General features: G+C 40.6%; 1 protein-coding gene across 3 annotated transcripts in view; it reads left to right on the forward strand.

Annotated features, from left to right (window-relative positions):
- Nucleotides 1–15608, forward strand: part of HSD17B4 (hydroxysteroid 17-beta dehydrogenase 4) — a 114937-nt gene that overhangs the window by 20417 nt on the left and 78912 nt on the right. For all 3 annotated transcript variants that reach the window (XM_061624666.1, XM_061624675.1, XM_061624685.1), the window contains 8 exons: nucleotides 267–326; nucleotides 3308–3329; nucleotides 3424–3470; nucleotides 4438–4522; nucleotides 5277–5464; nucleotides 11287–11378; nucleotides 12545–12569; nucleotides 13307–13435. In XM_061624666.1, the coding sequence (XP_061480650.1) occupies nucleotides 267–326; nucleotides 3308–3329; nucleotides 3424–3470; nucleotides 4438–4522; nucleotides 5277–5464; nucleotides 11287–11378; nucleotides 12545–12569; nucleotides 13307–13435 (648 nt within the window). The remainder of the gene's footprint in view (nucleotides 1–266; nucleotides 327–3307; nucleotides 3330–3423; nucleotides 3471–4437; nucleotides 4523–5276; nucleotides 5465–11286; nucleotides 11379–12544; nucleotides 12570–13306; nucleotides 13436–15608) is intronic.

The following is a 15608-nucleotide window of genomic DNA, read 5'->3' on the forward strand; positions in this document are numbered from 1 at the left end:
CTATCTAACCACCAGTATCTATTTGTGTGAATAATGTCTCTGGTAATCATGAATGTAGCTGGAAGAAATTGCAGTAGCTGCTGGAGTTACTGCTGTTTATATTGATGATAAACTTGTTCATGCAAATGCATAACTTGGAACAAAATTTGAGGTGTAATGGCCTTAGTGATAACATTAATGTTTTCTAGTGTTCCCCTGTCCACCACCATGTCTGTATTTTATAAAACTAATTTATGCTTAGTTATTTCTGTAACTTGTTTCTACAGATTCAGTGGAAGCTGGTGAGAAGCTTGTACAAACTGCACTGGAAGCTTTTGGAAGGATAGGTATGATTTTTGAGATTAATCTACATAACCAGTGGGATAAGATGTTTGGAGGCCATTGCCTTAGCCATGTTGCAATGCGCATCCTATTACTCCATTTTAAAAAAAGGTAATGGGTTGATCCAGACTTTCTGGATCCAGAAGAATCATGCTGGCAGAATGGGAACGGAAGTGATTTTCCTCTGTTCTGTCCCACACACACACACACACCTCTTCACTTGCAGGCCCCTGAAAATCCAGGTTTGGAGGGTTGGGAGTCCCATGCCAGAGCAGTGTGGTGGAACTGGGGGCTGCAGGTGAAAGGAAAATGGGTTAAGATGCCTTTCCCACCGAGGACTGGGTCCCCAATCAGGGGACACTAGCTGTGATGGTATCACGCTCTGACTCCAACCTAATGTTTGAAAGTAACTCTTGTCAGAACACTTTTAGATCCCTTTACAAATTAAATTTATTTGTAGAAAATCTGCACTTATTAGATATTGCTAGCAGTGGGCAAGACCTTTTCCAAAGTTTTTCACTCAACTGCCACCACTTTTCCAGTTTATTGACTGTTAGTAATATTTGACAGTGCAGACTTGTAACCATCATGTGATGAAGAGGTGAAAGCATTTAACATAGAATTAGAGAAAAAACAAATACTAGGGATTAAAAATGGCCACACATTGTCAATATGGCTTTGGAAGGCAGGTTCCTTCCAAGAACCTGTTTCATTCTGCTTTCTTTATTTGTGTAGCTACTGCAGTTGTAAAGCAGTAGGACGATTTATGTGCATTAGCACATACCTGTCTGAAAGAAATAAATGGTGCATAAAAGAGTCAATAAAGAAAAATAATTCTGTATGAATTCACAATATAAGAATAAATATGTCGCTCCAAAGAACGTCTTTAGTTTCCCACTACTTTTCAGTTCTTGTGAAAACATATTTTATGTTAACCAAAATAAGTTTCTAGTATTTGTTCACTAATTGTGGAAAGTTCTAAAACTGAAGTACATTTTGGATTATACCCCAGCAGTATATGGTGGTAGTTATGCTTCCATTAGCTGGAGTAAGGTGGTTTTTTTAACACTACTAGCTTACTACTGTGCAAAGTAGGGCTGGATGGAACAACTACCCGGTTGATCCATAGTTGGCTACTCTTTCTTACCAATGGTTCCTTCCCAAATGGCAGATGATACAAAATTGGGAGGGACAGCTAATACACTAGAGGATAGAAACAAAATTCAAAGTGATCTTGATAGGTTGGAGCATTGAGCTAAAAACAAAATAATGAAATTTAACAGGGATAAGTGCAAAGTTCTACACCTGAGAAAAAGAAACCAAATGCAAAGTTATAAAATGGGGGATGCTTAGCTTAGCAATGCTACATGCAAGAAGGATATTGAAATTGTTATTGATCACAAGCTGAATGTGAGCCAACAGTGTGATGTGGCTGCAAAAAAAGGCAAATGCTATTTTAGGCTGCATTAACAGAGTATAGTTTCCAAAGTATTGGTTCCCCTCTATTCAGCACTGGTTAGGCCTCATCTTGAGTACCGCGTCCAGTTCTGGACACCGCACTTTAAGAAGAATGCAGACAAATTGGAATGGGTTCAGAGGAGGTCAATGAGGATGATCAGGGGACTGGAATCAAAGCCCTGTGAGGAGAGACAGAAGGAACTGGTCATGTTTAGCCTTGAGAAGAGAAGACTGAGGAGAGATATGATAGCATTCTTCAAATACTTGAAAAATTGTCACACAAAGGACATCACTTCTCAGTCATTCTGGAGTGCAGGGCATGGAATAATGGGCTCAAGTTACAGGAAGCGAGATTTCAACTGAACTTCAGGAAAAACTGTTAGAGCAGTACAACAATGAAAGGAATTACCTAGGGAGGTGGTGGGCTGTCCAACACTTGTGGCATTCAAGAGGCATACTTGTCAGGTATCCTTTAAGATGGATTCCTGCACTGAGCATGGGGATGGCCTCAATGGCCTTAGTCTCCTTCCAACTCAGCTATTTCTATAAATGTGTAAAACTTTGCATTCTGTGGCACAGCATTTCTGTCCTAAATGCAAGTTTAAAATTCCACTGAAATTGAGGGACTTTGATTCTACATAACTGCGCTGATCTGCGGGATCCAGCTCATGAAAGAACTTCATAAAAAAACTTGAATGGCAGGCAGTCTCATGAAGGCATCCTTTTGTGTGTCTGGAGCCACCCATCCCATTGATGAGAAGAGGGATTCCAGCTCACGTGGAAGCTCCATATGTACATCAGGGCATTTGAGGAGCCCTGTATTGACGCTTCAGTGATCAGGGCAGGAATATTAATCTCTTATTCACTGGAATCCAATCATGCACACTTTTTAATGCTACTATATAGATGCATGAAATGGCAATGCAAAGTTTATGGGACCCCTTCAAAATACATAAAATATGTGGAATTTTAATAATCTCTCTTTTTTTCATAATATAGCAACTTCACATATTCATGCTAAGTTGTCTGGTGGCCTAAACCTTGGACTTCCTGTACCAGCAAATGCTTAGGATAGCATGCATCAGCATGTCCTTGACCTTTGTTTTAGAGGCATTACTTCATTTAGATGTGCAAGTGCACCTGAATTAGAATGAGTCTGTTAGGTCATTTATGTTGTGCGAAAAAGCAAGGGAATGAACATGCTCTGTATTTGTCCAAATTTCAGTAACTGTTGAATTCATTCCAAATAAAAATGTGGGATATTCCTTTCTCTCTGTTAGTCCATTACTACAGTTAAGTAGTTATTAGAAAGCCTGATCCCGTGTGCAGAAGCCAGTGACTGTTGCTTCCAGCCTTTGACAAGTACAAGCATTTTGCATTCCTGAAGTGCGTTCTCTCTTTGTCTCAGGACTGGCCAGTTTTGGTAAAGACAAAATTAAATGCAAATAAAGTAAAGATTTTATCACTCATGTCTGAACTACAGTAGATACACATTTTTATTAATATATTGTGTGCATTCATTTTGCAGATATACTTATCAACAATGCTGGGTAAGTAGATCTGAATGAAGAATCTTGTTTTCCCTCCACAAGTTCATTATATTGTGACCCTTGTGATAATTTTGCTTCTTTTTCTTCCATTTAGGATACTGAGGGACCGTTCATTCACTAGAATTAGTGATGAAGACTGGGGTGAGTTTATTAAATAGCAAAGTTCAATTGACTAGATCAGGGGTGGAGAACAGAATCTGGCCAGAGGGCCAGACCATTATCTCCCTACCCCTCCACATACACCCCACAGAAAAAGTTTGACAGTCAATCGCCTGATGTGGCAATGATGGCAGAGGACCCATTTTTGCCCATATCATTTCAAATGAAACTGTGCAGGTAAAGGCATAGCCTGCAAAGTGCCAAAGTTCTGCTGGTTTTTAGGTCTTGCAAAGCCCTATGTATAGTCTTCAGTAAGATTCAATGATCAGCTGATTGTTGGGTCTTGTGAAGCCTGGTGCACAGCCCTTCACAAGATGTGACAACCTGTTGGTGCTTATCACAGAGGTTTCCAGGTGCTCCCAGTCAGCTGATCAGTGGTGCTTACAAACCCCCTTTCAGCTGAGCTGTGTGTTTACCTCCCGCACAAGTGACATCATAAGTTATGTCAGGTGCCAGCCAAGTGTGTGCGGCTTGGCAGAAATGACCTTGTGGGCCCCATGGAGAGGCCTGGCAGGCCAAGGTTCCTACTAGTGGCTTAGATCCTAACTATGATTCCACTGGTGGGAGCATCCAGGGAGTAGAATTCCACAAATGGGATGCATCCTCCAGCAGAAGCAGGAGCAGAAGCTCCCCTTTCCTCTGCAAGCCCCTTGAATAGGGTTTTCGTGGTAAGTGGTATTCAGAGGTGGTTTACTATTGCCTTCCTCTGAGGCTAAGAGGCAGTGACTGGCCCAAGTTTGAGATCAGCAAATAATACCATCCTGCCCCCATACATCAGAAGCCTCCACTGGATCTTAGTTCCTTCTGCAAAAAGAAGGAACCCTTCCATTAATGAAGGGCTACTTAGCATCCAAGCCATTGTTCTATAGAAAATTGATTCATATTGTATTTTAAAACTATTTTACTTCTTCAAGAAAAGCACACATTCAACTGCTTGGATTCTTTCTAGATATAATTCATAAAGTTCATTTGAGGGGGTCCTTTCTGGTAACCCGAGCTGCATGGAGCCATATGAAAAACCAGAACTTTGGAAGGTAAATAGATTTGATTGGTCTTTGAACTTAGATTATGTTACATTATCTCTTTCTCTGTAAAATCCATGTTACTTACTTAATTTTTTTTTCTTTTGGAGATTAAAATGTCACATTTCTTTTTACAAAAAGAAAAACAAGCCCCAAGGCAATTCACAACAACCAGAACAATTATGAGATGGTTGTTAATTATCAACAATAATTGTTAATAATACTAAGAATAATACTTCATGTTCGTCTAGCATTTACAAGTGTTCAAAGTGCTTCATATGTGTTATCTAGTTGCACTTTGGACAACTCTTGAAGGCAGAGGTAACCAAGTAGCGCTCTCCAGTTTTTATTAAACTATAACTCCATCATCCCTGTCCATTTTGCCCATATCATTTCAAATGAAACCATGCGGATAAAGGCACAGCCTGCAAAGCGCCAGAGTTCTGCCGATTGTCAGGTAGTTTGTGGGAGTCCACCCTAAGATAGAATAGGAGAAGATATTGAGAATAAGGTATCTCCAGTTTGCTGGTGAATTACTGGCACTTCCAGACCTTGCTAAATAACCTAGCTGCTCTCTTACTAGATACTGTAAGTCTGAAAACCACTTTGCTGCTATATGAAAAGGCTGGTGCTGTTAGCCAGCTGTTCCTTCACATAATGGGATCCGATTCCATTGCTTCAACTGACATACTTTACTTACCGCCTTTCAGAGATTTTGCTGCTGTGATAGTTTTGACACAGGAGTTCATTACCTTTTGTTTTCAAGAATAATTATGACTTCCTCAGCTGCCGGGATATATGGCAACTTTGGTCAGGCAAACTACAGCGCTGCCAAACTTGGTCTTTTGGGTCTTGCAAACACGCTTGCAGTTGAAGGCAGGAAGTACAACATCCATTGCAACACCATTGCTCCCACTGCAGGATCCCGATTGACACAGACAATCATGCCTCAGGGTAAGCAACTTAAATATTATTAACAAACTGGCAGATTTAGTATTGTGAAACTGCCCATTTTTCTGCTTCTGAATTTTCTTTGTTTTGAATGTGCTTTGCATTAAATTACTGCAAAGATGGCAAAATGGTACTCATGGCTGAGTGAGGATTTGAACCCTGATCTCCGAAGACCTAATCTGAGACTCTAACCACTACTCTACACTCTGGTACCTTGAAGAAAGAAGAAAAGAGAACTTTAAATATTAAAAAGTTTCTTGCTTTTGCTAGTCATTGGCAAGTATAGATTAAAAAAAAGAAACAGGAAAGATAATGGGGAATAGATCTACCATTCACTATTGGCTATGCTATTTAAAGATCAAAACTCCAGACGGATCAGTTTACTTTTGATTACAAGAAACATTGCAGTAGCAGGATGGCTGTCCCTGTCACTCAGCGATAGATTTTTCTAGGACATTGGGCTGGCCATTGTTGGAGATATAGTGTGTGGGACTAAATGGAGCTCTAGACTAAATAAACCTTTGGTCTAGTCCATCAAGGAACTTGGAGATGAGCTGATCTGATCTACCTTCTCATAGATTTCAAAGAGAACTAATCTCTATAGCTCACTCAATTTAAGTTGTGGATCAGACTTTTAGAGAATATATGTATATTACAGGTATATATGTATATTTAAAAGAAAAAACCCTGAATAACTACTGAATACTAGTTTCACAGAGAATGCTGGAGATAAGTTGAGCCCAGGCTCGATGAGAGGCCTGAGAAATTGCCTGTCCATTCCTGGATATATTTCTCTTGACCACCTCTTGCCTGGGAGTGATGGATCTGACTGCTTCTGTACAAAACGATCAGTGCTGTTGATTTTGCAGTTTTCAAAGGGCCTTCTGTTCCATCACTTCCCTTTGTTTCACCTTGTGGTATTGGAATATATTCGCTTGTGTGTGAAGCTCATTTTAATTCTGTGAGCATCTTTAAAATGTTCTTCAGGTGTTTCAGAGATGCATGCAAACAGTTATGTTTTTGGCCTTTGATGTGTTATCATTTGAACACTCTGATTACACATAAAGTGGATCATTCTGTATGCAAAAGATAAGCTAGATAACTTTTCAAAATGCATTAAGAATTTGGAGCCCAATTCTTAACTGAGTGATTCAGCCAAATCTTGTGTTTCTATTTTTCAAAATGGAAAGAGTTTAATTTATTTACCCTTTGCATGTGTGTTTGTTTCACTGTTTTATCACTCTTCTTGGAAGCACATTCACCAATGCAGCATGCAGTGCTTTTTATGAACCATCTCAGCCTATTTAATAGTTGCAGGGTCTTTTAGAAGACAGCAGTTAAAACCTTTTTTACATTTGACACAAGTAGAGTTAATTGCTTTTAAATGGGGAGAAAAGGCTGTTTAGGACATACTAATGTTAGTATGTGAGAGAGATTCCTCCTCCTGAAATGTTGCGGACTACATTTGTATTTTTAATTGCATATGGATTTCCGCATGTTTATGGCTGTTGTTCTTATGTTAAGAAGAAATATGAGATATCGTGGGTTCCAGTTCCCTTTCCCCACTATTCCTCAATATATGCGTTTTGGAGTTACTTTGTCATCTTGTTCCATACATACAGATATTCTTTTTAATGTCTTCCACAGACTCCTATTTCATTTCTGATTAAGCTTAGAGTTGACATTTACTTGAGCATATCCGGAGTAGACATCAACCTCTTAAGTGCTCAGTGTCAGGGCAGAAATGCACTGTGCATGTTTTATAAAAAGTGGATGCCAAAGAGTTTGTTCTTGACTTAATGCCACATGGGTGACTTCTAATGCAAGCCTATAAGAGGAAGCGTGTTTTATATGAGCACTACATTACTGAGCTATTTAACCAAAATTTCAGTCTTCAGCATGCATTCTTCCAAAGTAAGAATTTAGTCTGTGCACATTGGACCACATTATTTATTTATTGCATTTGTATACCACCCCATAGCCAAAGCTCTCTGGGTGGCTTACAACAGTTAAAAACATTAAAAACAAATATACAAATTTAAAAACACATTTTTAAAAAGCAATTTAAAAACACATGCTAAAATGCCTGGGAGAAGAGGAAAGTCTTCACCTGGCACTGAAAAGATAACAGTGTTGGTGCCAGGCGCACCTCGTCAGAGAGATCATTCCATAATTTGGGGGCCACCACTGAGAAGGCCCTCTCCCTTGTTGTCAGACTACCAGCTTCCCGTGGAGTAGGCACCCGGAGGAGGGCCTTTGATGTTGAGCGTAGTATACGGGTGGGTTCATGTTGGGATACGCATTCCATCAGGTATTGTGGTCCTAAGCTGTGTAAGGCTTTATAGGTTAAAACCAGCACCTTGAATCAAGCTCGGAAACATACAGACAGCCAATGCAAGCAAGCCAGAATCGATTTTATACGTTTGAACCGTCTGGTCCCTGTTACCAATCTGGCCACTGCATTTTGCACACGCTGCAGCTTCCGAACCATCTTCAAAGGCAGCCCCACATAGAGCACATTGCAGTAATCTAACTTGGAGGTTACCAGAATGTGGACAACTGAAGCCAGGTTATCCCTGTCCAGGTAGGGGCGTAGCTGGGCCACCAACCAAAGTTGGTAGAAGGCACTCCGTGCCACCGAGGCTACCTGAGCCTCAAGTGACAGAGATGGTTCTAGGAGAACCCCCAAGGTACGAACCTGCTCCTTCAGGGGGAGTGCAACCCCATCCAGGACAGGTTGGACATCCTCCATCCGGTCAGAAGAACTACCCACTAGCATCATCTCAGTCTTGTCTGGATTGAGCCTCAGTTTATTAGCCCTCATCCAGTCCATTGTTGCAGCCAGACACTGGTTCAGCACATTGCCAGCCTCACCTGAAGAAGATGAAAAGGAGAAATAGAGCTGCATGTCATCAGCATAGTTATGGCAACGCACTCCAAAGCTCCGGATGACCGCACTCAACAGTTTCATGTAGATTTTGAACAGCATGGGGGACAGAACTGACCCCTGCGGAACCCCATACTGGAGAGTCCAGGGTGCTGAGCAATGTTGCCCAAGTACCACCTTCTGGAGCCGACCCGCCAAGTAGGAGCGGAACCACCGCCATGCAGTCCCTCCCACTTCCAACTCAGCCAGTCTTTCCAGAAGGATACCATGGTTGATGGTATCAAAAGCCGCTGAGATCAAGGAGAATCAGCAGAGTCACACTCCCCCTGTCTCTCTCCTGACAAAGATCATCATACAGGGCAACCAAGGCTGTTTCCATGCCAAAACCAGGCCTGAAACCCAACTGAAATGGATCCAGAAAATCGGTCTCATCCAAGAGTGTCTGGAGCTGGCCTGCCACCACTTGTTCAAGGACTTTGCCCAGGAATGGAACATTTGCTACTGACCTATAGTTATTAAATGTGTTTGCTCAGAATGATGTTTTCTTTGGGCAGTTAATTTTGCCTCACAAGGAGTAGAAAGAGGAAACTGCATGCTAGATTAAAGTTAGTATAGGCGGACCTAATTTGAAGTGTTTTTACATTTTGTACATGTGCTAGGACATCATCACATCAAAAAGATGTATTACTAATTTGTGATAACAGCCTTTAACCAATGTTGTGGTTGACTTTTGTTACTTAATCTCATTTCCAATGTAATGCTAAACCATAGTTTAGCACCATGTGAAGAAGTCTAGTCAAGACTCGGGCTCGCATGCCCTTCTCTCCTCTGGCATGGTGATTGGAAGCACCCTGTTTAACTTGGGTTTGTCATTACATCTGAACTAGGATTTTCAATTTAATGTAGCAAGGTGAGATCAAACCATGGTTTCTGATCCTGACTTGTTTAAATAAACCATTTTTTAAATAACCATAGTTCCAGATTTAGACAGAGCAACCAATTGCAGTTTATTTAAACCAGGAAGTGAATGCTTCCAATCTCCTCCTTGCAGCTGCACTAGAATAAGAGAGGAAAAGGAGTAAGCAAGCTCCATCTTGTTTTTTTGTGGATAAACAATAGTTTAGCACAGGGTAGCAGATATTGTACTCTCTAGATCAGCCTTTCCCAACCAGTGTCCTCTAGATGTTGTTGGACCACAACTCCCATTAGCCTCAGCCAGCATTGCCAATGGCTGAGGCTGATGGGAGTTGTGGTCCAACAACATCTGGAGGCACACCAGTTGGGAAAGGCTGCTCTAGATGTTTTGGACTTTATTTCCCGTCAGCCCCAGCCAGCATGGTCAAAGGTCAGGGATGATGGGAAATGTACTGTACAGTATCTTGAAGACACAATGTTGGCTACCTCTGGCTTCATGTATTATCTGAAATGGGCCAATGCTTAATTCTTGTACCATAGCTTGCAACATTTACACATTTAACACTGATTTTGTAAATTTTAATATGTTTTCTTATTTGGTTCTTATTTAATAAGGAGTTTTTGTTACTATTTTTTCCATGTCATATCTGAGTATGAAGTATTATTATATTTTCTCCAAAACCACCTGCATAAAATTTTCAGAAATAAGTCTTTAAAAACCCAAAGGATTAGAAAATAGATTATTTTGCTTTCTCTTCAGACACTAGTATTAGGGAATGATGGGGTTTTTTTGCATTTACTGCTTTCAAAAAAAAAATTCCTGACATTTTAGAATGTGTATCGGATGTCTCCTGAAGCCTATTTATGTCTGCTTAACAAGTTAAAAACCTAACTTGCATTTAGCCTTTTCTACTCCATATAAATAATTATGCGTGTAGTGGAATACTTTGGATTGTTCATTTGGAATGCTTCCAGGGGTAGACTATTGCAAGAGCTGGCAGTTGGATGGCTGGTGCCACAGTAACAATAGCACAGAAACAGCTGTTCTCGAGCTAGTCTTCACACATGGCCACGGACCAGAGCCATGGACCTCCCATTAACAGTGTTGATGGTTCTGATTGCATATCTTCCCTTCTCTCTATACAGATAATTCCAGTGATTTCTTTTGAGAAGAGGCTGTAGGGTTAAAGCTGGCAAAAGAAGCTGGAGCTAGAGGAGGGGAGGAGAGTGCAATCCCATAGCTCCCAATCTTCTGTTCTGTGACCTACTTTTAAAACTGCTGCAGTTGGATTAAACTGAATTATTCAGACCCATTCCAGTATGAGTTTAGGCCTGGCTTTGGGACAGAATCTAGCTTGGTTGCCCTGATGGAGAGGGATCGGAGAATGAATCCTGACAAGACAGAGATTCTACGGATGGGTGGTTCCGAAATCTGGAAATTGGGGTTATGTATTTGCACCTGCTTCTTCAGAGGGAATGCTAAGTTTCAGGGTGTTCTCAGAGCCATTGCTGTCACTAGAGGCCCAGGTGACCTCAGTGGGTAGGAGTACCCATTACCAACTTCGGTTCATGCACCAGCTACAACCATTTCTGGACTGGGATAGCCTTGCCATGGTAGTCCACACATTGGTAACCTCATGAATGGACTGCAATGTGTTGTATGCAGGGTTACCCTTGCATCTAGACTGAAAGTTTCATTTAGTGCAAATGCAGCTGTTAGGGTGCGTAGCAGGATACCCAGCTTTACACATACTACACCAGTGTTGAAAGAACTGCGCTGGCTGCCTCTTTGCTGTTGAACCAAGTTCAAGGTTTTTATTGTGATATTTAAAGTCCTAAACAACTTGGAACTTGCATGTATCACTTAAAATTGGTACTTGAGATTGAGAACCTGTTGCCCTCCAGATGTTGTAGGACTCCAATTCTCATCAGCCCCATGTCTGTTCTAGAACATGTAATACAATGACTATTCTAGAGCATGTAATGTGTAAACTTACACTATTTTAAATTTCATCTAACCTAGATATGCTGGATGCTTTCAAGCCAGAATATGTGGCTCCTCTGGTTCTTTGGCTTTGCCATGAAAGTTGTCAAGAGAATAGTGGACTCTTTGAGGTAATACCTTGATGTTTGCCCCTTCCTGGCGATTACTTGTTCACATTGTCAGTTGTGAATCTTTGAGAAATGATATTTCAAATGATGTACATTCATGTGTGAATTAGGGTGAAAAAGCAAATCAGCAGTAAGTGATACCTGAATGTACACAACCCAATATTGGGTTTGTCCACCCACTTAACTGCTTTTTTGATGATGAGAAAATAATGTGCTATGGTTAAAGATACAGTGTGTGCAAGAAATAAAATGCAAACATAAAGAGTATATAGAGCAGAGGTGAGGAACCTCCAGCCAGTTCCAATTATGGTCCACCAGGCTTTCCCAGCTGGTTGTGAGCAGCTTTTGAAGTACTGCACAAAGCAGGAACTCAGTGATAAGCAGGATCACCCTCCCCCCAGATAGGCTGATGCAAAGGGAAGGCTATCCTGCTTGGTTCAGGTGCACAAGCAAGCTTTTTCCTTGCTTTAAGCAGCATCTTGCTGTCTGCTACATGCTTTGAAGTCCTGACTTTGGGACTTTAAAGGGCAGAAAACCCTGACATCATTTGTGTAGTCAGATGACTGACAGGTAGGCTGCCCTGTCTATCTGTCAAATTTGGCCTGCGAGGCCTATCCTGATAAGGATCTAGCCCATGGAGCTGAAAAGGTTTGATGAATTGGCCACATTCTGATTATCATAACTTAATAAACAGATAATGAACAAATCCTTTGCCTAACCATTCAGCAGCCTAGCTCTTCCCTTCACAACAAACAAACCAACAAGCCTCTGATTAACCATAGTTTTCCACTTTGACTGAGCTGGGAAGTTGTGATTCCCTCTTTGGGTCAAGCCAAGAAGTAAACCATGGTTTGAAGCTGGTTTAATATTACAACGTGTTGTAAAGTGGGTAACCATAGTTTCAGACAAAGTGGGAAAGGATGGTTAATTAGAGGATCCTTGGTGTGATAGCTGGGAAAGGAGAACTGAAGACGTTGCATGGGTGGGCAAAAGGCTCATTCATATATCTGCTTATTAAGTCAAGATACTATAATTTGAATTGGCCTATTATTGTCATTCCTATTGAAGTGAAAGATATACTGTTCTCTCCAGTGTAGCTAGAAATACAATTCTTTTCAGTTATCAATTGCTTTTGAGGTTATGTTGACTTTTAAAATTTTATATCACAGGTCGGAGCTGGATGGATTGGAAAATGTAAGTCCTTTTACGCATCTGGTCTAATGGTTAGGAATGAATCTGAATTTAATACAAAATGTAATATTAATCTCATAATAGAATAGAATATAGAAAATACAATTTGTTTTCTATTAAGAGTAGTGGATATTTATGATAATTCTACTGACTTACAGGAATTGGTTTATTTCATTAGCTATGTTTAAACTGCCTTAGCAGTACCACATTTTTTGAAGTAAATTTGGACTGAGTGCCATGTTTATATTGCAGTGGCATATAGTGGTTCAGTTTGCAGTACATGCCACATCCATGAAACATCTCCTCAGAGACTCTGTCTTAGCATCCTAGTGTCTTAGGGGAATTTTGATCTATGTGAGCTTGCCTTTTGGTAACTGAATAGAGGGTTGTGTGGTTTTGTTTTATTTTATTCAAAACGGAAAATGGCACTTTTACACTTATCCTTTTAGCATTTAGAATAGTGCAGGCTATGAACCCAGATAAACATATGGCAAGAAGCCTCAAGTTCAGTAACATTGTCTTACTTAAAGGATTAAGCTAGAATTTCTGCTATACATTGGGTTCTAAAATATCCAAATGGCATGTTCCATTCTTGTTGTTGGCAGGGAGGGATAATCTAGATGTTTGGTTTTGATAGGAAAATACACTATTTTTAAAAGAAACTATTAATCCCTGCTGTTTCTGACTAGACATCATTTTCAGTTGTTGATTAATATCTCCTTTTATCGCTGCTTGCTTAGTACGCTGGGAACGATCCCTGGGAGCCATTGTCAGACAGAAGAACCAACCAATGACACCAGAAGATGTGCAGAATAAATGGGCAAAGATCTGCGACTTCAGTGATGCCAACAAACCTCAGACCATCCAGGGTATGGGCAACTTAAAATTCATAATGCTTTCTGAAATCATACTGTGATCTTCCTTTCACTGAAGAAGAAATAATATCCTTATTGTATTTTATTCTTAAAAAAAAATGACAGCTGCACATATTACATTATTCATGTAGCACTTTTCGTACTGTCAGGTTTTATCATAATGTGTATGAAGGAAAGATATTTAACTCTTTCCCAGGTGTTTGCTAGCTTGGTTGAAGAGCCATCTAGAAATTTGACTGTTGAGTTTGTATTCTCATGAAGAGGAATAGTCTAGTAGTGAGATTCTTAGCTGCTCAGTTACACCTGTGCTGAACAAATTGGTGGGGATAAAATAATCAGACATATCAATCTGAAGATGTAATACTTAGTATTTTAACATCATAAGCAGACTCTTCTCCATTTCAGAGCATATACTCCTGATTTAAGGAACTGAAAGCAATAGCAGACAAGTGAAACATCTAGAGGGGATTTTCCCCCCTCCCCCTTATATAAAAATTGTAGAATGCTAAGTCATAGCTGGAGAAGACTTGTTGGGCCTTTGAGTTTGTCAGAATCAGGAATTCTACCCTTTGTTCATGCCCTTTTCTAGTGAAGGGAATTCTTGATTATATGATCTGGAGTGATCTTCTAGTTGATCAGTTTCAAGAAAGTTTAGGTTTTAGGGTTTAACCTTGGGCATTATTAAATGCCTAATTATAGACAGTGTGCTGGGAATTGGCGGAAAAATTATCTCCTAATGGTAAAGAGTTAAAAAAAAAAGTGGAGTTCCAGCCACACACCCAAGCTCCTCTCAAAATAGCGTATATATACTGTATGCTTCATGCCCCTGGGATAGTCTTTACAGTTGATGTGAGCACATAGATGCCAACTACTGAAGGTTGAGGGAAGAGGAGCCCGATGGAAGGGGAAGGGGAGGAGGGTGCAGCTTCCCTATTGCTGTCTCCTCTCTGCCCCCCCCATAGGCATGGTGAAGTATATGATCCCCTAATACAGCATCAGATCTTTTACCAAGCACTGTTTTCTGAAACCAGGAGAAAGCAGGCTAAGCCCTTCTCCATCCCTGCAAAGCCAGGCTGGTCCCCAGATGTGGGAACTGGCCATAATGTTACCATTTCACATGTGGGCTTAGTTGCCAATTAAGAACATAAGAAGAGCCTGCTGGATCGGGCCAGTGGCCCATCTAGTCCAGCATCCTGTTCTCACAGTGGCCAACCAGGTGCCTGGGGGAAGCCCGCAAGCAGGACCCGAGTGCAAGAACACTCTCCCCTCCTGAGGCTTCCGGCAACTGCTTTTCAGAGCATGCTGCCTCTGACTAGGGTGGCAGAGCACAGCCATCACGGCTAGTAGCCATTGATAGCCCTGTCCTTCATGAATTTGTCTAATCTTCTTTTAAAGCCATCCAAGCTGGTGGCCATTACTGCATCTTGTGGGAGCAAATTCCATAGTTTAACTATGCGCTGAGTAAAGAAGTACTTCCTTTTGTCTGTCCTGAATCTTCCAACATTCAGCTTCTTTGAATGTCCACGAGTTCTAGTATTATGAGAGAGGGAGAAGAACTTTTCTCTATCCACTTTCTCAATGCCATGCATAATTTTATACACTTCTATCATGTCTCCTCTGACCCGCCTTTTCTCTAAACTAAAAAGCCCCAAATGCTGCAACCTTTCCTCAATTGCTTTTACATATAATGGTAAATATACACTGAATATTCTGATAGAATAAACTCCTGACGAGCTCATAGACAAAACCACTACATGTACTCTTATGTTTTGCTTGTCGAAAGTTAACATACCAAGAAGAATCTGGATCCTGCTGGATCTAGTGTGGTGTTACCTTTTATGCTAGCTCAAGAATTCACCTGTGTTTTTTCTGCAACGTAGCTGTGGTTTAGATGGGAGTATGTATTTGATTAATCTCTCATCTGGGAGAATTAGCAAAAGAAAAATGCTGCAAATCTCTGCCATCCTAATTCTTTTAATTTTTTGGTAGAACAACATTAGAAGGTTGCTCTTGGTAAGAAAGCCCCTCTCCTTAGTGCCTCAAGGCACTGAACTGTTAAGTAAGGAAAACTAATTAGAGTAGTCACATTAAAAATGAGAGCTATGTTACTTTATATCTGCAAGTTCAAGCTGTCCCAGAAGATTTCATTAAAAACTATTACCAGCAT

Source organism: Rhineura floridana, chromosome 1, assembly GCF_030035675.1.
Source record: "Rhineura floridana isolate rRhiFlo1 chromosome 1, rRhiFlo1.hap2, whole genome shotgun sequence".
Taxonomy (NCBI): domain Eukaryota; kingdom Metazoa; phylum Chordata; class Lepidosauria; order Squamata; family Rhineuridae; genus Rhineura; species Rhineura floridana.